The 15,899-nt window shown below is 49.4% G+C and overlaps 1 protein-coding gene across 1 annotated transcript in view; it reads left to right on the forward strand.

Annotated features, from left to right (window-relative positions):
- The window catches only part of IVD (isovaleryl-CoA dehydrogenase), a 297,512-nt gene that overhangs the window by 179,725 nt on the left and 101,888 nt on the right, over positions 1–15,899 (forward strand). The window contains exon 6 of the mRNA XM_086937401.1: positions 14,160–14,296. Coding sequence (XP_086793527.1) covers positions 14,160–14,296 — 137 coding nt within the window. The remainder of the gene's footprint in view (positions 1–14,159; positions 14,297–15,899) is intronic.

Genomic DNA, 15,899 nt, shown 5'->3' on the forward strand with positions numbered 1-15,899 from the left:
AGGGGTCCGTGAGACATTCCCAGGGGGTCCGCAGGACTCGAGTGCCTATCGTAGTGAAAAATGAAACGCCCATGCGTCCTCACAGCACACAAGAGCTGTGAATGTTGGCGCAGGGCCGGCGAGACCACAACAATACAATCGGGAGGCGGGGGCAATGAATGGGCAGTGGGCAGCCAGGGGGGTGGGGCCGCAGGGGGCACAGTGGCTGGGGAAATGAGCAGAACAGAAGGTAAAAGGGGCACAAAAACAAGGAAATGACGAGTGGCGCAGAAGGGCACAGAAAAACGAGTGGAACAGAGGCCAGAAAGGCACAAAAAACGAGGGGAAAGCGAGTGGAACAGAGGGCAGAAAGGCACAAAAAACTAGGGAAAAACGATTGGAACAGAGGGCAGAAAGGCACAAAAGACGAGTGGAACAGAGGGCAGAAAGGCACAAAAAACTAGTGGAACAAAGGGCAGAAAGGCATTAAAAAACGAGGGAAAAATGAGTGGAACAGAGGGCAGAAAGGCACAAAAAATGAGTGGAACAGAGGGCACAAAAAACGAGGAAAAACTAGTGGAACAGAAGGCAAAGGGGCACAAAAACGAGGGGAAAATGAGTGGCACAGAGGGTAGACGGGCACAAAAAACGAATGGCACAGAGGCATAATACAGAAATATAGGGGCAGCTAAGAACAGAAGGCAGAACTGGCAGAGAGGCACGGGGGCAGCGAGAGTAACAGAAGGAAAAACCGAGCAGAGACATGGGGCAGCGAGGGGTACAGAAGGAAAGACCGGGCAGAGAGAGCACGGGGACAGCAAGGGGAACAGAGGGAAGAAAAAGGGGCACAGACCACGTACAGGCAGCGGGGGAAGACGGACAACAGCAGTCACAGACACAATATTGAAAATACAGGCAATACAATAAAAGCAATAAACCATTGAAAGGCACATGTGTATAGGTTACCGTTACTTGGCAGGCAGGTAAAAATAGATGCAGCCAGGATCAGCAGGAGGATTTTCGTGCTGCTGTCTGATTGCTCAATTTCCACAAGCCCTTGGGTACCACCAAATACACTAATGTATGCATACATGTCCATGCCAATAGACCCAATTCAGGCTGTCTCCCTCTTGAAATTGCCTCTGCTTCAAAAGGCGTTTTTAAAAAGAAATTTAAATTGTACAAATTGCTTGGGGGTCCCCGGCTTCCAGTAGTGATTCAGTGGGGGTCCTCAGGAGTTAAAAGTTTGGGAACCACTGCTCTATGCTATAGCACTTTATGCTACGCCATTCTATGCCACTCTACTCTACACTATTAGACTGTAGGCACCCCCTCCACTCTACAACACACCACTCTATGATATTCCACTGTTCGCCCCTCCAGTCTACCCCACACTATTTCATTCTACCAAACTCTGCTGCCCAGTACTCCCCTCTATGCTATTCCACTTTATGCCACTCCAGTCTACGCGACTACACTGTGCGCCACTCCACCCTACACCACGCCACCCTACACCACTTCACCCCACCACCCTACACCACTTCACCCCACAATTCCACTATACGGCACTCCACTTTACGGCGCTACAATCTACGCTAATCCACTATATGCTATTGATGGTATGGAATTCAATTGTATGCTACTTCAATGAAAGATAGTATGCTCTAATTCACTATATACCACTCTACTGTATTTGATTCTGCTGTACACCACTCTACGCCACTCCACGCTATTCCACTGTTGACCACTACACTTTACCTCTCTCTGCTTTATGCCACTCCACTGTATGCTGCTCTGCGGTATTCCACTTTATGCCAGTCCACTGTACCATACTCCACTCTGCTACACTAAACAACACTACACTCTAACGGCACTCCGTTGGACGACACAAAACTGTACACTTTGAAATACATTTTTATTGAAATATAAAAAAGAATATTCAAATGAAAAGAAAAAAACAAAGGGTAAACATTTATTACAGTTAGGAACACTTTATTTATTTTTTCTACACAAACCTTAACTACACAAAGGCTGCAAATTGTAAAGTCATAGTTGTACCTTAAAGTTATAATTTACGCACCACCTTTAAATTATTATATTTTTATTGTCATTCTTTAAATATAAAGCAAACTTGTACGTATACCTCTAATTTTTTTAAATAATTTTTTATTAAACTTACAGATGTACAGCTTAACATCGCATTTCAATGACAGCCAAAGTATAATTTACATTCTCTGTAGGGTTCCCCTACTATCCGCTTCCAATCCAGGTATTTCTCATTGGATCCACATCTCTCAAGTAACATGTATATCATCCGGGAGTTTCTGTCCCTTTATACATCGCACTCCTATCATATCTTATTACAGTTAATATTTCAACAGATCCCTTTATATTCCGCCCATGTAGCCCATACTTTCCCCTGCTGTGATAAACTGTCTTCTCTGCAGCGCTACTCCAGTTAAGGTCATTTTTCCATTAAGTGACCTTGGGAGGGAGTGATGACCCCAACTCTTTGCTATATTTCTTTTGGCTATTTCCACTGGTAACAGCCACTGCTTGGTGTTTTTTGACTATTTGGCTTCCCTCGTGACACATAAAATAAGCCATCTTGCATCTAGAGGGATTAGCTGTGCCTTTACCACAGTCATCACTTGTGTAATTTGGTTTCAATATCTCTGTAACACCGGGCAGGTCCACAACATATGAAAGAAGGTACCCGCTTCCCCGCACCCCCTCACATAGTTGTCTGAGTTGCCTATGCCCATGCGGGCTAGCTTCGTCTGAGTCATATAAGATCAATGTAGGATTTGCAGTTGTATGAGGCGAAATCTCGCTCTTAAGGCCACTTCTCTAGGGCTCTGTATGACTTCCTCCAAATCTTCATCCTCCTCCAGGATCCTGATATCCCCCTACCATGCCTCCCGTAGTTTAAGTGGGTCGGGGTAATATTCATGATCTTTTTATGTATGAGGGAGATGGGTTTTTTCACCATTGGTTCTAACAGTATTCCATCTTCTAACAGCGTGTACGTGGGAAGCTGCTCTCCTGTCATGATGTGAGCTTTAAAGGCATGTTTTAACTGTAGATATCGATATTGTTCAGTTTTTGGCATTCGGTAGTCCTCTTGTATACCTTGAAAGTCCACCATTCTCTGTCCCTTCCAGACATTTCCCAGATATTCCATGCTCAGCAGTGCAAATGCATGAAATCTCTTCCGACCACGTACCTCACTTAGAGAGTTTACTATTCCATAGAGGTTAGTTTGCCCTCCCATCCCAGTAACTTGGTCACCTCCCTCCAGACTCTGATAGTTGCTTGTTTGTGTTTTGGTAAACTACTCGGGAGTTCTTTACCATATAGCGCATGAAGGTATCCTTTCTGTCCCATTGCCTGATGATCCACCCGGTACGCCAGTTCTTCTCTATCCACAAATACCCAACCATTAAGCGAGACCAATTGTGCTGCCCAGTAATATTTTCGATTGTCTGGGACTGCTATACCTCCTTCGTATACTCCGCTTTGTCGTTTATGCAGTGCAGTCCTCGAGTGTCCCCCATCCCACAGTAGCAGCCTTACTTCAGAATGTACTTTGCAAAAATATTTAACTGCCATCCTGTATGGTGTGTTTTACAAGACATATAGCAGGCGTGACAACGCCATCATATTAAGTAGGGCAGCTCCTCCGAGTAGCGAGAGTGGCAACTTTCTCCAGTGTATGACATCCTGAGTTGTAATTATAATTGATTTTTATATAGCGCTAAGCACCGGCGGGTCTTGAAGCGCTTCTGAGGGGATAGCCACAGGTTGTGGGCAGATGTAAAGCCCCACAGTATGGCGCGTTTAGACAGTTTCCAGTACCTCCCTAAACAGGAGCGTTTTGATTTGTTTCCTGAATGGGAGGAGGGCCAGTTCTTTACGCAGGTGGTCGCGCAGCTGTTTTCAGAGATGTGGGAGCAGTACGGAAAAAGTACTACCCCCTTTAGATGCAGTATTGCATCTAGGGATGGCCAGGTGGCAGGCAGTTAGTGTATGTAATTGAGGCAATAGGTTCTCATTCAAGAAGATTGCCTCATTTTTTTAAAATGATTTTTATTAACCTTTTATACAAAAATCACACTCAGTACCACATTATTCAAGCAAAGATGTTACAATGATGCAGACATGCTGTCTTGAAGCAAACGATATGCACATATAGGGTGCGGATAGGCATGTGTTGGCTGGGGGTGGACGCCATGTGCGTGTTGGGAGGAGCTAGGGGAAGATAAAACCGGGAGTGAGTGTAGCGGTAGAGGGACTGCTGGGAGCAACTAGGGGGAGGGGGAGGGGGAGAGGAAGAGGTAATGGGGTGAAGACTGAGAGAGGAGGGCGGAATTAGACAGATCGTACAGAGCTCATCTATGGAGACGTTAATATAAGAGGGAGGGAGACTGATGGATTTAGGAGGGTGGGGCCGAGAGGGGGGGGGACGGATGTGGTCCAGTGATATACACGTTATGGAGGTGGTGATGCTGTAGCGGGGGCAGCAGCGTCTTGGGATGCCTGCAGGGGGGCACGTGTGTGGGCTTGCGTAAATTGGTGGGATAGCATGGCCCATTCTAGGAGATTGGGGGTTTACGCTGCCCTTTCGCCTCTTCCTCCCTCAGGGTGTCTTCCTCCGCTGTAGCCCACTTTTTCACTGCTCCCACCCATGCCTCAAATGGGGGACCTGAGGTTGTGCGCCAGTGCATGGCAATATTTCTTTTGGCCAATAGCAGGGCCAGGGAAGAGTATCTAACCTGCACCTAATGTGTTTTTAATTTACGGAAAATACCCAGGGCGACCGCCTCCCATGTGCGCAGTCCTGTGAGGTCTGTGAGGGTGCTTATGGAGTAGAGTATGGCCGTCCAGTAAGTCCGAAGGGACGGGCAGCTCCAGAACATGTGAAGAAAGTGTCAGTCTGTGAAGCGACATCTAGGGCAATCGAATTGCGTGTCGGGAAAGAACCTCTGGAGCCGCGCCGGGGTCTGGTAGGCTCTATGTAATATGTAGTACTGAATGTTTTTAAATCGTGCGTTTCTCGACACTTTCTTCGGGGATTCAAGCGCTCTATCCCATTCCCGATCGTGAAGTTGTCGCCCGAACTCATTCTCCTAGGTGGCCCGCAGTGTGTGTAGGGGCTTGTTCGTTAGTCACTTGGCTGTACAAGTCAGTCAGAGAGCGAAGTGCCTGCCGCTGCCCATGGAGAGGATGGTGTGCACTACAGGGCATGTTGCGGGTTCGCCGGTTGTAAGGTGACTGTGCGGGCGATAGCAATCGATGAGCCGGCGGTGTGTCAAGAACTGCCCCGGGGGGAGGCCGTAATCTTCCATGAGGTGGTCATATGGGCGTAGCTGGTCGTGTGCTAAGAGTGCCTCCGCTTCGGTGATGTCCAATTCCACCCAAGCGCGTAGCATGGCGTTCGTGAAATATGGTGCCCCGTGAGGCCACCCCACGAGCGGAAGCCGTGGGGAGTAACAGGTAGTCGATACTGCCATGCGATGTATGCGTTGCATGCATTGGCGTGCCACCGACAGTTGCAGGGGGTAAGTCCGGCGGGGTTTGCCGCCGGGGAGTAGCATACGGCAGAGCTCTGGTGTGGGGATGGGACCTTGTGTAGTAAGGGTCTCTCCGGAGTTTCTGCCCGCCGTCCAGTACGACAGCCACTGAAGTTGGGCTGCGAGGAAGTACGCCTCGAGGTCCGGGGCACCCAGACCTCCTTGTGTGGTGGGTAGCTGGAGCTTAGTGAGAACGATTCTATGTCGGCCATTACCCCAAACCAGTGATCGAAGGAGCCTATCTAGCCCACGGAAGAACTGTCTGGGTGGGACGACCGGAAGGTTGGCAAAGTAATACAGCAGTCTGGGAACTATGATCATTTTTGCCAGAGCCACCCGACCAATGGGAGCAAGTGGGAGATTTTTCCAGAAACCTATCGAGGCGCGGATGCTGGCTAGTACTATACAGTGGTTGCCCTCGTACATGTCGGTGGGTGAGTGATAAAGGTGGATACCGAGATAACTGGGGGCGCCAGTGCTCCAAGAGAGGCTCTGTGTGCCGATCCTGATCTCACGTGGCCCCAGGGACTGATAGAGGATATATCACGGACTTCTCCCAATTCACTCGAAGGCCTGAGGCCTCCGCCAATTCGGGTAGGGTAGTCCATATGGGGGTGAGGTCCGTAGCAAGAGGTTTACCTCATTACGTGATATTACTATGCCCAAGTATTTGAATTTATCCTTGATCATTATCATTTGTCCGATGGGTGGCATAGTCTGTGCATCTCCTGCTAGAATGAATGCAAGGGATTTATCTCAGTTTGTCTGGTGAGCACCGTAGCTGCCAAACAGTTGGAATATGTGGAGTATGCAGTGTATTGTTGATCAAGATTTTGTAGCATATAGGAGTATGTCATCTGCATATGAGATTTTTTTCCTCCCATTTGCCCCGCCATTATTCCTCTTATTAATGGGTCTCTTCTGACCCATGCCGCTAAGGGTTCAAGCGCGAAGAGCATAGGTGAGAGTGGGCATCCCTGTCTTGTACCCTTGTGTAATGTCACTTTCCTTGATATTACACCATTCACTCTCACACGAGCCAGGAGACTTGCATATAGTAACAAGCACCCAGGCGCAGAACTTGGGTCCTAGACCGAAACTTTCCAGTGTCACAAAGAGATAGTCCCATTCTATGCTGTTGAACGTCATATGTGCAACTAAGCAAAACAGCACAGAGTTTTCTGTTGGTTCGCTCTCGGTCACATGTAGGACCCCGTATAAGCGCCATAAATTCAATCTAGTGCTCCGCTGCGGCATAAATCCCGATTGAGCGGGGTTCACTAATACTGTTATTACTTTAGCCTAACTAGTAGCCAAGACCGTGGCCAATACTTTTACCTCTGCATTCATTAAGGGGATTGATTAGTCGATAGGAGGAGCACTCTTCGAGTGGTTTGCCCTGCTTTGGGATAACCATTATTGTGGCTAGTCCTTGATCTTACGGTAGTTTGGCCCACTCCAGTGAGTCATTGAAAATGTCCAGCATGTGCAGCGCTATTAACGTCGCCAGACCGTTGGGGCCAGGTGCCTTACCTGACTGCAGTGCCCTGATTGCCCCACAGATTTCTTCTGTGGGTATGTCTGTGTCTAAGTCTCCACGTTCCTCCCGAGTTATTGTGGGGAGGTTTGCGTCTTTTAGGAATTCTATAGAGTCTATTTTAGTTCTGGTTGAGGAGGATTGAGCTATCTGCTCATAGTATTTTGCGAATGCTTCCGCTATGGCCTCATTTGTCACATATGTGTCACCCTCCGGGGATTCTGAGCTCGAGTACCCTGCTTCTCGCCTTATCCCTTTTTCCAGCCACGCCATCTATTTGGTAGCCTTATTTTCTACATCGTACAGTTTCCTCTGTGTTGCTCTAACATACTCCTTCACTTTTTCTTCTGCAATATCCCGCAGCTCCTGCTGCTTGATACGGTTTAAGTGCCTAGTCTGGGGGTTAGGTCTTCCAGATTCAACCCTAGTCGACTCCAGCCAGGCCAACTCACGCTCTAGAGTTTCGTATTGGAGCTACCGCTCTTTCCTCTTGCCAGGGCCTGTATGTGTCTCCTTATTACAGTCTTGTAGGCTTTCTATAATGTACCGGGCGAGTTTACTGTCCCTCGGTTGTCCTGAAAATATTGTGTGGGCCGTTCTCTAATTTTGTCTTGCATAGCTTTATCTTGGAGTAGCCATGGATCTATACGGTGTGGTAAGGAGTTCATTACCCCCAGGTACTCTTATGTTCTTGTGAGTCCCGCTTGGCGTTTTTTTTTTTTTCAACTGCTCTCTTCACTGGGGTTGAACAGAGATGCAGTTGCCTCCAGATGGCCTTTTACATTGCCTTCGGCATTTCCTACAGCGGGTGGTTCTCTGCTTGCCGCAGCCAGGCCGAGCTGCGGCATACTGGGATCTTACTGCAACTCTGGGGTTGCACCTGGCAGCCATGGAGCTGTGAGAGACCACACACTGCAGGGCAGAAGCCTGCCTCTCGGTCAAATTGTATGAGTGCGGGAGTGTTCACACGAGCTCTTACAGAAGTTTGGTACACGATTATGTGCCTGGTATTGTGGGGTGCTATGTCTCTGCTGTTATGTGCTCCCGCTGCCTGTGCCTCTTCGGCTGTTCTAGGGTTCAGGGGACAGTCTTGGGTGGTTGCGGAGTGTGCATACTGGATGTTGTCATTGCGTGTTATTTGGTTCCGGCTGCGATGATGTCCGGGCGTCCCTGGGGGTACCGCGCTTGGTAGCCTGCCACTGACTGGCATCTCCTGCCTGTTGCCGTACTGCAATGTCTTGTGGTTGTGGATTCAGTCCCCGGCCATGATGGTTTCGAGACATGTTGCTATGCTGTGCTGTCCATGCATTGTCCCTCCTCCTGCCGGAGGCTACCTCTCGGGTGGCCCTCACTCATCGTTTTGACCTTGGCGGTCTCTGTCATGCCTGCCGTCATTTTGGGCTCTTCTGGTGCCTGACCCCTTTTTCTGTTGCTGGGGTCTTGCCTTGGTGTTTGCGGGCATCGCTGCTGTGGCTCCGTTTTCCTTTACGGTGTCTAGCTCGCGCCCCCCCTTCCACACTGTGTTGTTTCCTGCCCTGTGGCACACCCTCCCTGGGTGGTTGTGCCTTTACTGGTTCAGGGCTGGTATGGGTGATGCCTTGATGGGGCTTTGGTTGGGTTCCTCGTGGCCCCCCGTCTCGCTTGTTTACCAGCCTGGTTCTCTTTGTCGGTGCTGGGTGCCTGGTGGTGTGTTTTGTCCGGCCCTATTTCCTGGCTGCGTGTCTCCCCTTTTGCTATGTGGTGCATCCTGGTGCCGACCCTGCCACATCTGCCTCTCTGGCCGTTCTTTCTTGTTTTGCCAGCCCTGGAGGGTGTTCCGGGGTGTTCGGCTTTCGTCCTGGGTGGTGCTGTTTCTGCCTCCCTTTTGGCGCTCTGGTGTCTTCCTGGGGTTCCCTGCTCTTGCCGGTGGCTGACTTCCCCGGGTGTTGCAGTTGGGACCTTTGTCCTCCTGGTCCTGTGTGGCCGCCTTGCTCCTCGCCCTTGTTCTGGTATGGGCGTTTGTTCTTCAGCTGCTCCCTCGCTGGTACTTGTCCTTTCCTGGACTTTAATCCTTCTGGGGTCTGCCCTCTCTTTCTGTCATGCCTGCCCGGTCCTGCTTCTCGGTGTGTTCATGGTACATGCTCTGTGGTCTGGACTCTGGGTGCTGGATCCGCGGTGTGGGTCGGTGTCCGCTTCCTCCTGGTTCCCGGGGTTTGCGCCTGTTGCTGCCTCCTTTTCCATCGGCTGGGGTTTGTCCCGGGCCTTCTTTGTGCTGGGGTAGACTTCGTGGGGGCTGGCTGGCTGGCTGGTGCTGTCTCCGTCTGCCTGCCTTTTCCTTGCTGGGTGCTGCTCTCCTGGTTGATCCTGGCTCTGGCGCTCCCTTTTGCTCTCTTACTGGCTTCTGGGGTTTTCTTGGCTTTGTCCTCGTGTTCCCTGCCTTTGCTGCAACCCTGGTCTGTCTCCTGTGTCTTTGTCTTACTTCAATGGGTCCTTGCTGCCCCTCCTGGTTCGGCCGTCAGTGCTGCTCGGTCTGGTTTGGGCTCCTGCTCTTCCTTTCCTTTGCAAACCCCTCCCCCGGGTGTGTTCCCGGTGGCGGTTTACCTTTTTGGTCCCTGTGGGTTCGTGCCTCTGCTGTTTGAACCTGGCTGTCTTTCGCTGTTGCCCTGTCCTGGGCTCTGGACCATGTTTCCCCTCTTCCATACTGCAGTTGGGGTCCGGGGGTGGTTGCTCCCGGGGACGGGGTGGTGGTCCTGTTCTTGTCTGATCCCCTTCCTGGGTGCCTGGCTAAGGTGAGCTGGGGCTTTTCTGGCTCCTGTGTGGTCCTGTTGGTCGCTTCTTCTGCCCTGCGTCCTTGCCTTTGCTCTCTATAGCTGGCTTGGCTGTTCGTTCCGCTGGTGTCAGTCCCTGTCCTGGTGTGTCCTTCTGGGCCTGCTCCTGCTGACTGTTATCTTACTGGGCTTGCTTCTCCTGTGGTTTGGTGTCCGTGTCTCTACCTGGTCCTGGTGTCTCTGTTATGGCCTGTTGGGGTTGCCCCCGTGCTCCTTCTATGTTGGCCCTCTTTCTGTTGCCTTGTCTGGGCCTGTGTGGGGTTCTGGTGTTCGGTGATTCTGGGTTGGCTTTCCGAGGTTGCCTCCTGTTGCTCCTGGCCTGCCGGCTTCCTGCTGGTGTGGCGTGGCCTCTGCCGGTGCCTCATTGGTTTGCTGGCTGTGCGGTCTCTTCTTTGCCGGCTGTGGGTGTTTGCCCGGCGTTCCCAGTTGTTTCCTAGTTCCTAAACCTGGCTCGCTCCGGTCTCCCTTTGCTTCTGCGAGCTCTGCTCCAGGTGTGGGTATTTGCCCCCCCCCTTATCTTATTGGGGTGAGGTTCTATGGTGTTCGTCTTGGCCTCTGTGGCGTCCTACCTCATTGCTGCAGGTTGTCCGGGGTCTGCTGCTTGTTAGCCCTCTGGCTTCTCTGCTTCCTCTGGGTTCCGCTCTGCAGTTTTCTCTGTTAGTTTCTTCCTACCTTCTGTGTGGTCCGGTAGTGGTGTGCTGGGGGTCTCTGTTGGCCTTCCTGCCCTTTCGTTGGCCTTTGTGCTGCCTTGGCTCCTTCTGGGGGCTGGTTGGGCCTGCATGGGCGGGTTGCTTGGCTCCAGTCCTGGCTTCCTGGTTCCTTTGTGTTTGTTGCCCTGTTTCTTGACTGTTTTCTTGACTCCTCTCTGGCGTTGGCTGGAGTCGGGCCTGGTGTGTTTCTGGCCTGTAGGCTGTGCGCCATGGGGCCTTTTTTCCACTGCTCCTGCCGTTGATGCGGGCTTGGCCGGGGTGTTGGGTGCCTGTGGGTTCCTCCACTGTACTGGTGCGTGCTTTTTTCTGCCCTCTGCGGTTTCTTGCTGGTTGTGTCCTGGTTTGGGGGCTACCGGGGGTTCACGTTGCCCTGGGCTTGCGCCCTGCCTTGTTTTCCCTCTCTCTCTGGGGTTGTGGGTTTTTGGGGTTTGTGGCCGGTGGCCCTGTCCGCTCCCTTGCTGGGCCTTTTCGGTTCCGGCTTGTTGGTTTCCGGTTTTTGTTGACCGCTCTGTTGTTTGGTCCGCTGCTGGTTCTTTCTGGGGGCTTCTCTGGCCTGTGATATTTTGGGTTGTCATCCTCTGCCCCTGCTGGTCTGGATTTGGTGGCTGTCCTTGTTCGGCTGGCGGCCCCCTTCCCTGTGGGTTTCCTCCTGGAGTTTTCTGGTCTCTGTCTCCTTCCCTATCCTTTTTGGCCTGGCCTCTTACTGCAGCTCCTCCCTCTGGGTTGGCTGCGTGGTGGTTGTCGTTTGGTGGGCCTGGTGGTGCCTGTGTTTCTTTCCTGGTACGTGGGCCTCCTCTGCGGGGTTGGGTTGGCTTCCTCCTCTGTCCTCCCTGGGGCCGGGTAGTTTGGTTTGGTAAGTTGGGCCTGTTTCAGGCCTGTGCTTCCCTCCTTCCTTGTTGGTCTGGGTGTTTGTGCCTGCACCCTGTTGGCCTTTCTTGGCTTCTTTCTTTGGCCTTCTACGGGGTGGTCGTGTCTGCTTGGTATCTCTGTGGCTGCCAGGTCCTGTGTGCCTTCCTGGTGGTCATGGGCTGGGCTGCCTTGTCTAGTGGGTCCCTTGGCCTTGTCCTTTGGGTCTTTGCTCTGGTTGCCCTGTCTCTGGTTTGTCTGGTTTTTGGGCCTCCTTGTGGTGGCTCTAGCCTTCAGTTTTTTGTTGTTGTTTTTTTTCTTGGCTGTCTCTGGTCCGGGTTTGGTCCCTGCTGTTCTGGGTTGTGGTCCGGTTGCTTCCTGCAGTCCCCCCTTCCCTCCTTCTCGGAGCTCCTTTGGGTTGCTGCATTTGTTCCGGTTTCCTGGGTGCGTTTGTGGGTTCAGAAGGCCGGTTTCTGCTTTGGGATGCTCCACTTTGTTAATGAATGGGACGAGGACATAAGTGACCTGGGGATAATGCTCTATTGCTTACCGGTAATCTACATTACTCCGGGTCCCGTTGTCCTCGTCCCTTTCATACGCCCCTCCCTCCCGCCCGCCCGGGCGGCCAGCCTTCCTGTTTGGGCTTGGTTGTACAGGCAGGATGCTGGGTAAGTACTGCTTATGTACTCCCGGTGGGAGGGGCAGTATTTGGGTCCCAACATTCCTCTTGTCTTTTTTTCTGTCGGGAGATGATTATCTCCACTTTGTTAATGAATGGGACGAGGACAACGGGACCCGGAGTAATGAAGATTACCAGTAAGTAATAGAGCATTCTACCTAGTCCTAGCATTCGCACCTCAACTGGTAAGTGGTCCGATATAACTCTTGCCGGGTGTATTGCCCCTCGGAAACTACCCGCTGTGTCGGAGTGCGTCACTTTAATTTATAATTTATGCAACACCTTCAAATTATCGTGCACCTGCATACACAGTGTATTAAACTCAGTGGCCCCACTACATTAACTGAGTTGCACTGCTTACATACTTTAAATTATATTACTTATACTATCTAAAATAATAGTATTTATGCAAACACTTATAACAGCGCAAATCACATGATTTGTAAGAACACAGTACATGTTAGTAACGAGTTTTTAGTTAATGAAGTGTGGCTGTCAAGTTTAATACACTGGGTATAGGGGTGCACGGGTTAAAATGATTTGAGGGTGTTGCGTAAATTATCAATTGAAGGTATACATTTTGGTGTAGTTTGTTTGCCTTGTATGTAAAGAATATGTAAAGTTACAGAAATGTAAAGGTGGTGTGTAAAATGTCAATCTAAGGTATGACTATAACTTTAAAATTAGTAATCTTTGTGTAGTTTGGGTTTGGTTTTTCTAGAAAGAATAAAGTGTTCTTATATAACAAAGGTTTAACCTTAGTTTTTTTCTTAATTTTTCATGTTTATTCCCTTTGAATTTTCCTACCTTTGTCTTGCCAAACAAGGAATGAGATATGAGATCAACGTGTGCAAGAAAGAAATTGCACATTAAAGTAGAACAAGTTTCTGACAAAAATGATGAGCAGGTCCCTAATGCTGTATTTCATTTACTCTACTCTCAAATGTAGGTGGCCAAATTCAGTATCAGAGTATCCCTCATATCTACTACACTTGAGAAACGAGCATCGGCAAAGCCAACAGTTCTGCTGTTGGCCGCCAACCTTTTGGCAATTCTGATTTTGTTTTGTCATAGTTTTTGTAAAACCTAACTATTCAAGCAGCTGCCGGGCCTTCCTCAATCTAAAAAAAATATATATATTTTTTAGGGGATCTCAGAAAAGCAGATATTATCTACTTTGTATGTGGGTGCATTCTTGTGAAAGGGCAGCACAACATAAGTCATAGTGACTTCAGTCAATGGCTGAAGTGGGCTGACGCACTGTTCTTTGATGCATGCTGGAGTGGGTGGAATAATTTTTTTAATTACACAGACTAATGGATGACGACTGGCTGAAAACCCCTATAAGTGATTATGTTATACACATAATTTCAGTAAAATTCCAATAAAATCCAAAGGTCAAGGCTTACACAGACTTAAAAAAGCCAATCGCCCTGGTACTGACTGCCTCCTTCTTGTCTTTAAGAAGGAAGGTAAGGTAGGAAGGAACAGTTAGGGTTGGCAAGAATGGCAGAGCACAAGGATTAGATTGTATTCAGAGTTCATGTGAACTGGTGTGAAAGAGCTGCAGTCGGATAAACAAAGGCTAGTCGAAAGTAATTTACACCAGCATTAGCAGAATGTAGGATCTGATATAGCAGGACGTTTTTGACGTGAGCACATCCGCTTCTAAATGCAAAGAAAACACTAACGTAATTATAAAGTGAAAACACGGTCGCTGAAGGAAACTACCTTGTGTGTAAATGGGCTCCTTGTGAAAGAGCAAAATGCAGTCACTCAAAGGGAAGTTGACCTGTGGCTTTAGTAGCCCGACCCATTGCTCCATGCTGTAAGTTGTAATGGGTGGAAGCAAAATGTGAGTGAGGCAACAACAGGCCGATGGATGAACAGAGGTGGCTGAAAGGCCCTTTAAGTAAGTTGATCATAAGTATAATTTTAGTAAAGTCAAAAGAGTTGGCTAAAGCCAGATAAAAAAATAGTATTCTCAGCAGAGAGATTTCAGAAAGTAAAATGTTTTTTTTCTCCTAGGTGATTATTATGTTTTGAATGGCAACAAATTCTGGATTACCAATGGTCCGGAGGCCGATGTTCTGATTGTTTATGCCAAAACCGACAATAATCCTGAACAGCCAGCTCGTGGGATTACTGCATTCATTGTTGAAAAGGTAAGCCTCCATTTTTCCTAGAGCACCTAAAAAATGTCAAAATTTAAGTGTAATGCTAGTGCAAATTTGCCACCTTCATAAACGGAAAACTCTACTTTGTCATCAAACTTTGCCCTGCTTACCGTGGTGTTGTGTATTCTCATACACAATGAGTATTTCTCGGTTTAAACATAGAACATATGCAATATATGTACATATATAGACCGCAATCCGTAGGATCTCCGGATGTTAATGCTTCTAGAGAAATTTCTTATGCCAAAAGCATTTCCTCCCTTAATAGAACTTTTTAGGTCTCGCTATTCGATGCGCACGCATCGAGCTTGCGAGCATATAGGGCTTTAAACAAACTTTAACTTACTGGGCGATTTGGTGCTGTGCCCGTGGCTTTTAGGTCAATGCGCAAGCGCATTGACCTAAAATGCGCGTGCACATCACCAAATCGCCGTCTGTTCCCTCAGCCGCACTCCAGGCCCCTGCTGCTTTCACACCCTCTCCCCGCCCCCTCCCCTGCCCGCCGTGTCGCATTTCTCCTCCCCCCTCCCCTTCTCTGCCTTCCCTCCTTCTTGTTTTTTTTTTTTACCCGCTCCGCCCCCTCCCCTGCCCGCCGTGTCGCATTTCTCCTCCCCCCCCCCCCCCCTTCTCAGACTGTGATCTTGGCCCGATGCCGGCTACGGCTCATTTTTGGTCTGCTGGCAGCGTTCTCTGTTTCTAGTCCCAACAAGATCCTGGTTAATCTGAAGCTAATAACAGCTCTCTTTCTGAGTACTTCCACAGGTAGCGCTTAGAGGCGATTCTGGTTGCAGTGTGTGCTATGCGTGTGATTAGAACTTCCTTAGATAGCGCTTAGAGGTGGGTCAGTTTGTAGTGTGACTGCGATCTGTGTGATTAGTACTTCACTCGTAGAGCTTAGAGGCGATTCTGTATGCAATGCGTGTTATTAATACTTTCATAGGTAGTGCTTAGAGGCGAGTAGTGTGACTGCGATCTGTGCGATTAGTACTCACTGAAAGAGCTTAGAGGAGAGTCAGTTTGCAGTGAGTGTGCGATCTGTGTGATCATTACTTCGAGAGGTCGCGCTTAGAGGCGAGTCAGTTTGTAGTGCGTCTGAGACCTGTGTGATTAGTAGTCTCACTGGAAGAGCTTGGAGGCGAGTCAGTATTCAGTGTGTTCTATGCGTGTGATTAGTACTTCCTTAGATAGCGCTTAGAGGCGGGTCAGTTTGCAGTGTGTGCTACATGTGATCGAGTCAGTTTTCAGTGTGTTCTACGCGTCTAATTAGTACTTCCTTAGATAGCGCTTAGAGGCGAGTCAGTTTGCAGTGTGTTCTACATGTGATCGAGTCAGTCTTTAGTGTGTGAACTTTCGCAGGTGCACGATAACGTTTGAATGGTGGAAATGGCAGCTTAGCGTCCAAGGGTGTCAAATTTTCTTCACCACGACAATTTTGGTGGCGGTTTGTAACAACTATTAATAACAGCACTTTACTGTAAAGGTGTGCAACTTTGTCCCTGGCACACATATACTGTGAGAAGTAAAACGTGCTTCTGGGTATCAATTGCTGTGTCCTTCCTTTGCTGCTCTGCATCCAAATGCCATGACAGTG

The sequence above is a fragment of the Lissotriton vulgaris genome, chromosome 9 (assembly GCF_964263255.1).
Source record: "Lissotriton vulgaris chromosome 9, aLisVul1.2, whole genome shotgun sequence".
NCBI classification, from domain to species: Eukaryota; Metazoa; Chordata; class Amphibia; order Caudata; family Salamandridae; genus Lissotriton; species Lissotriton vulgaris.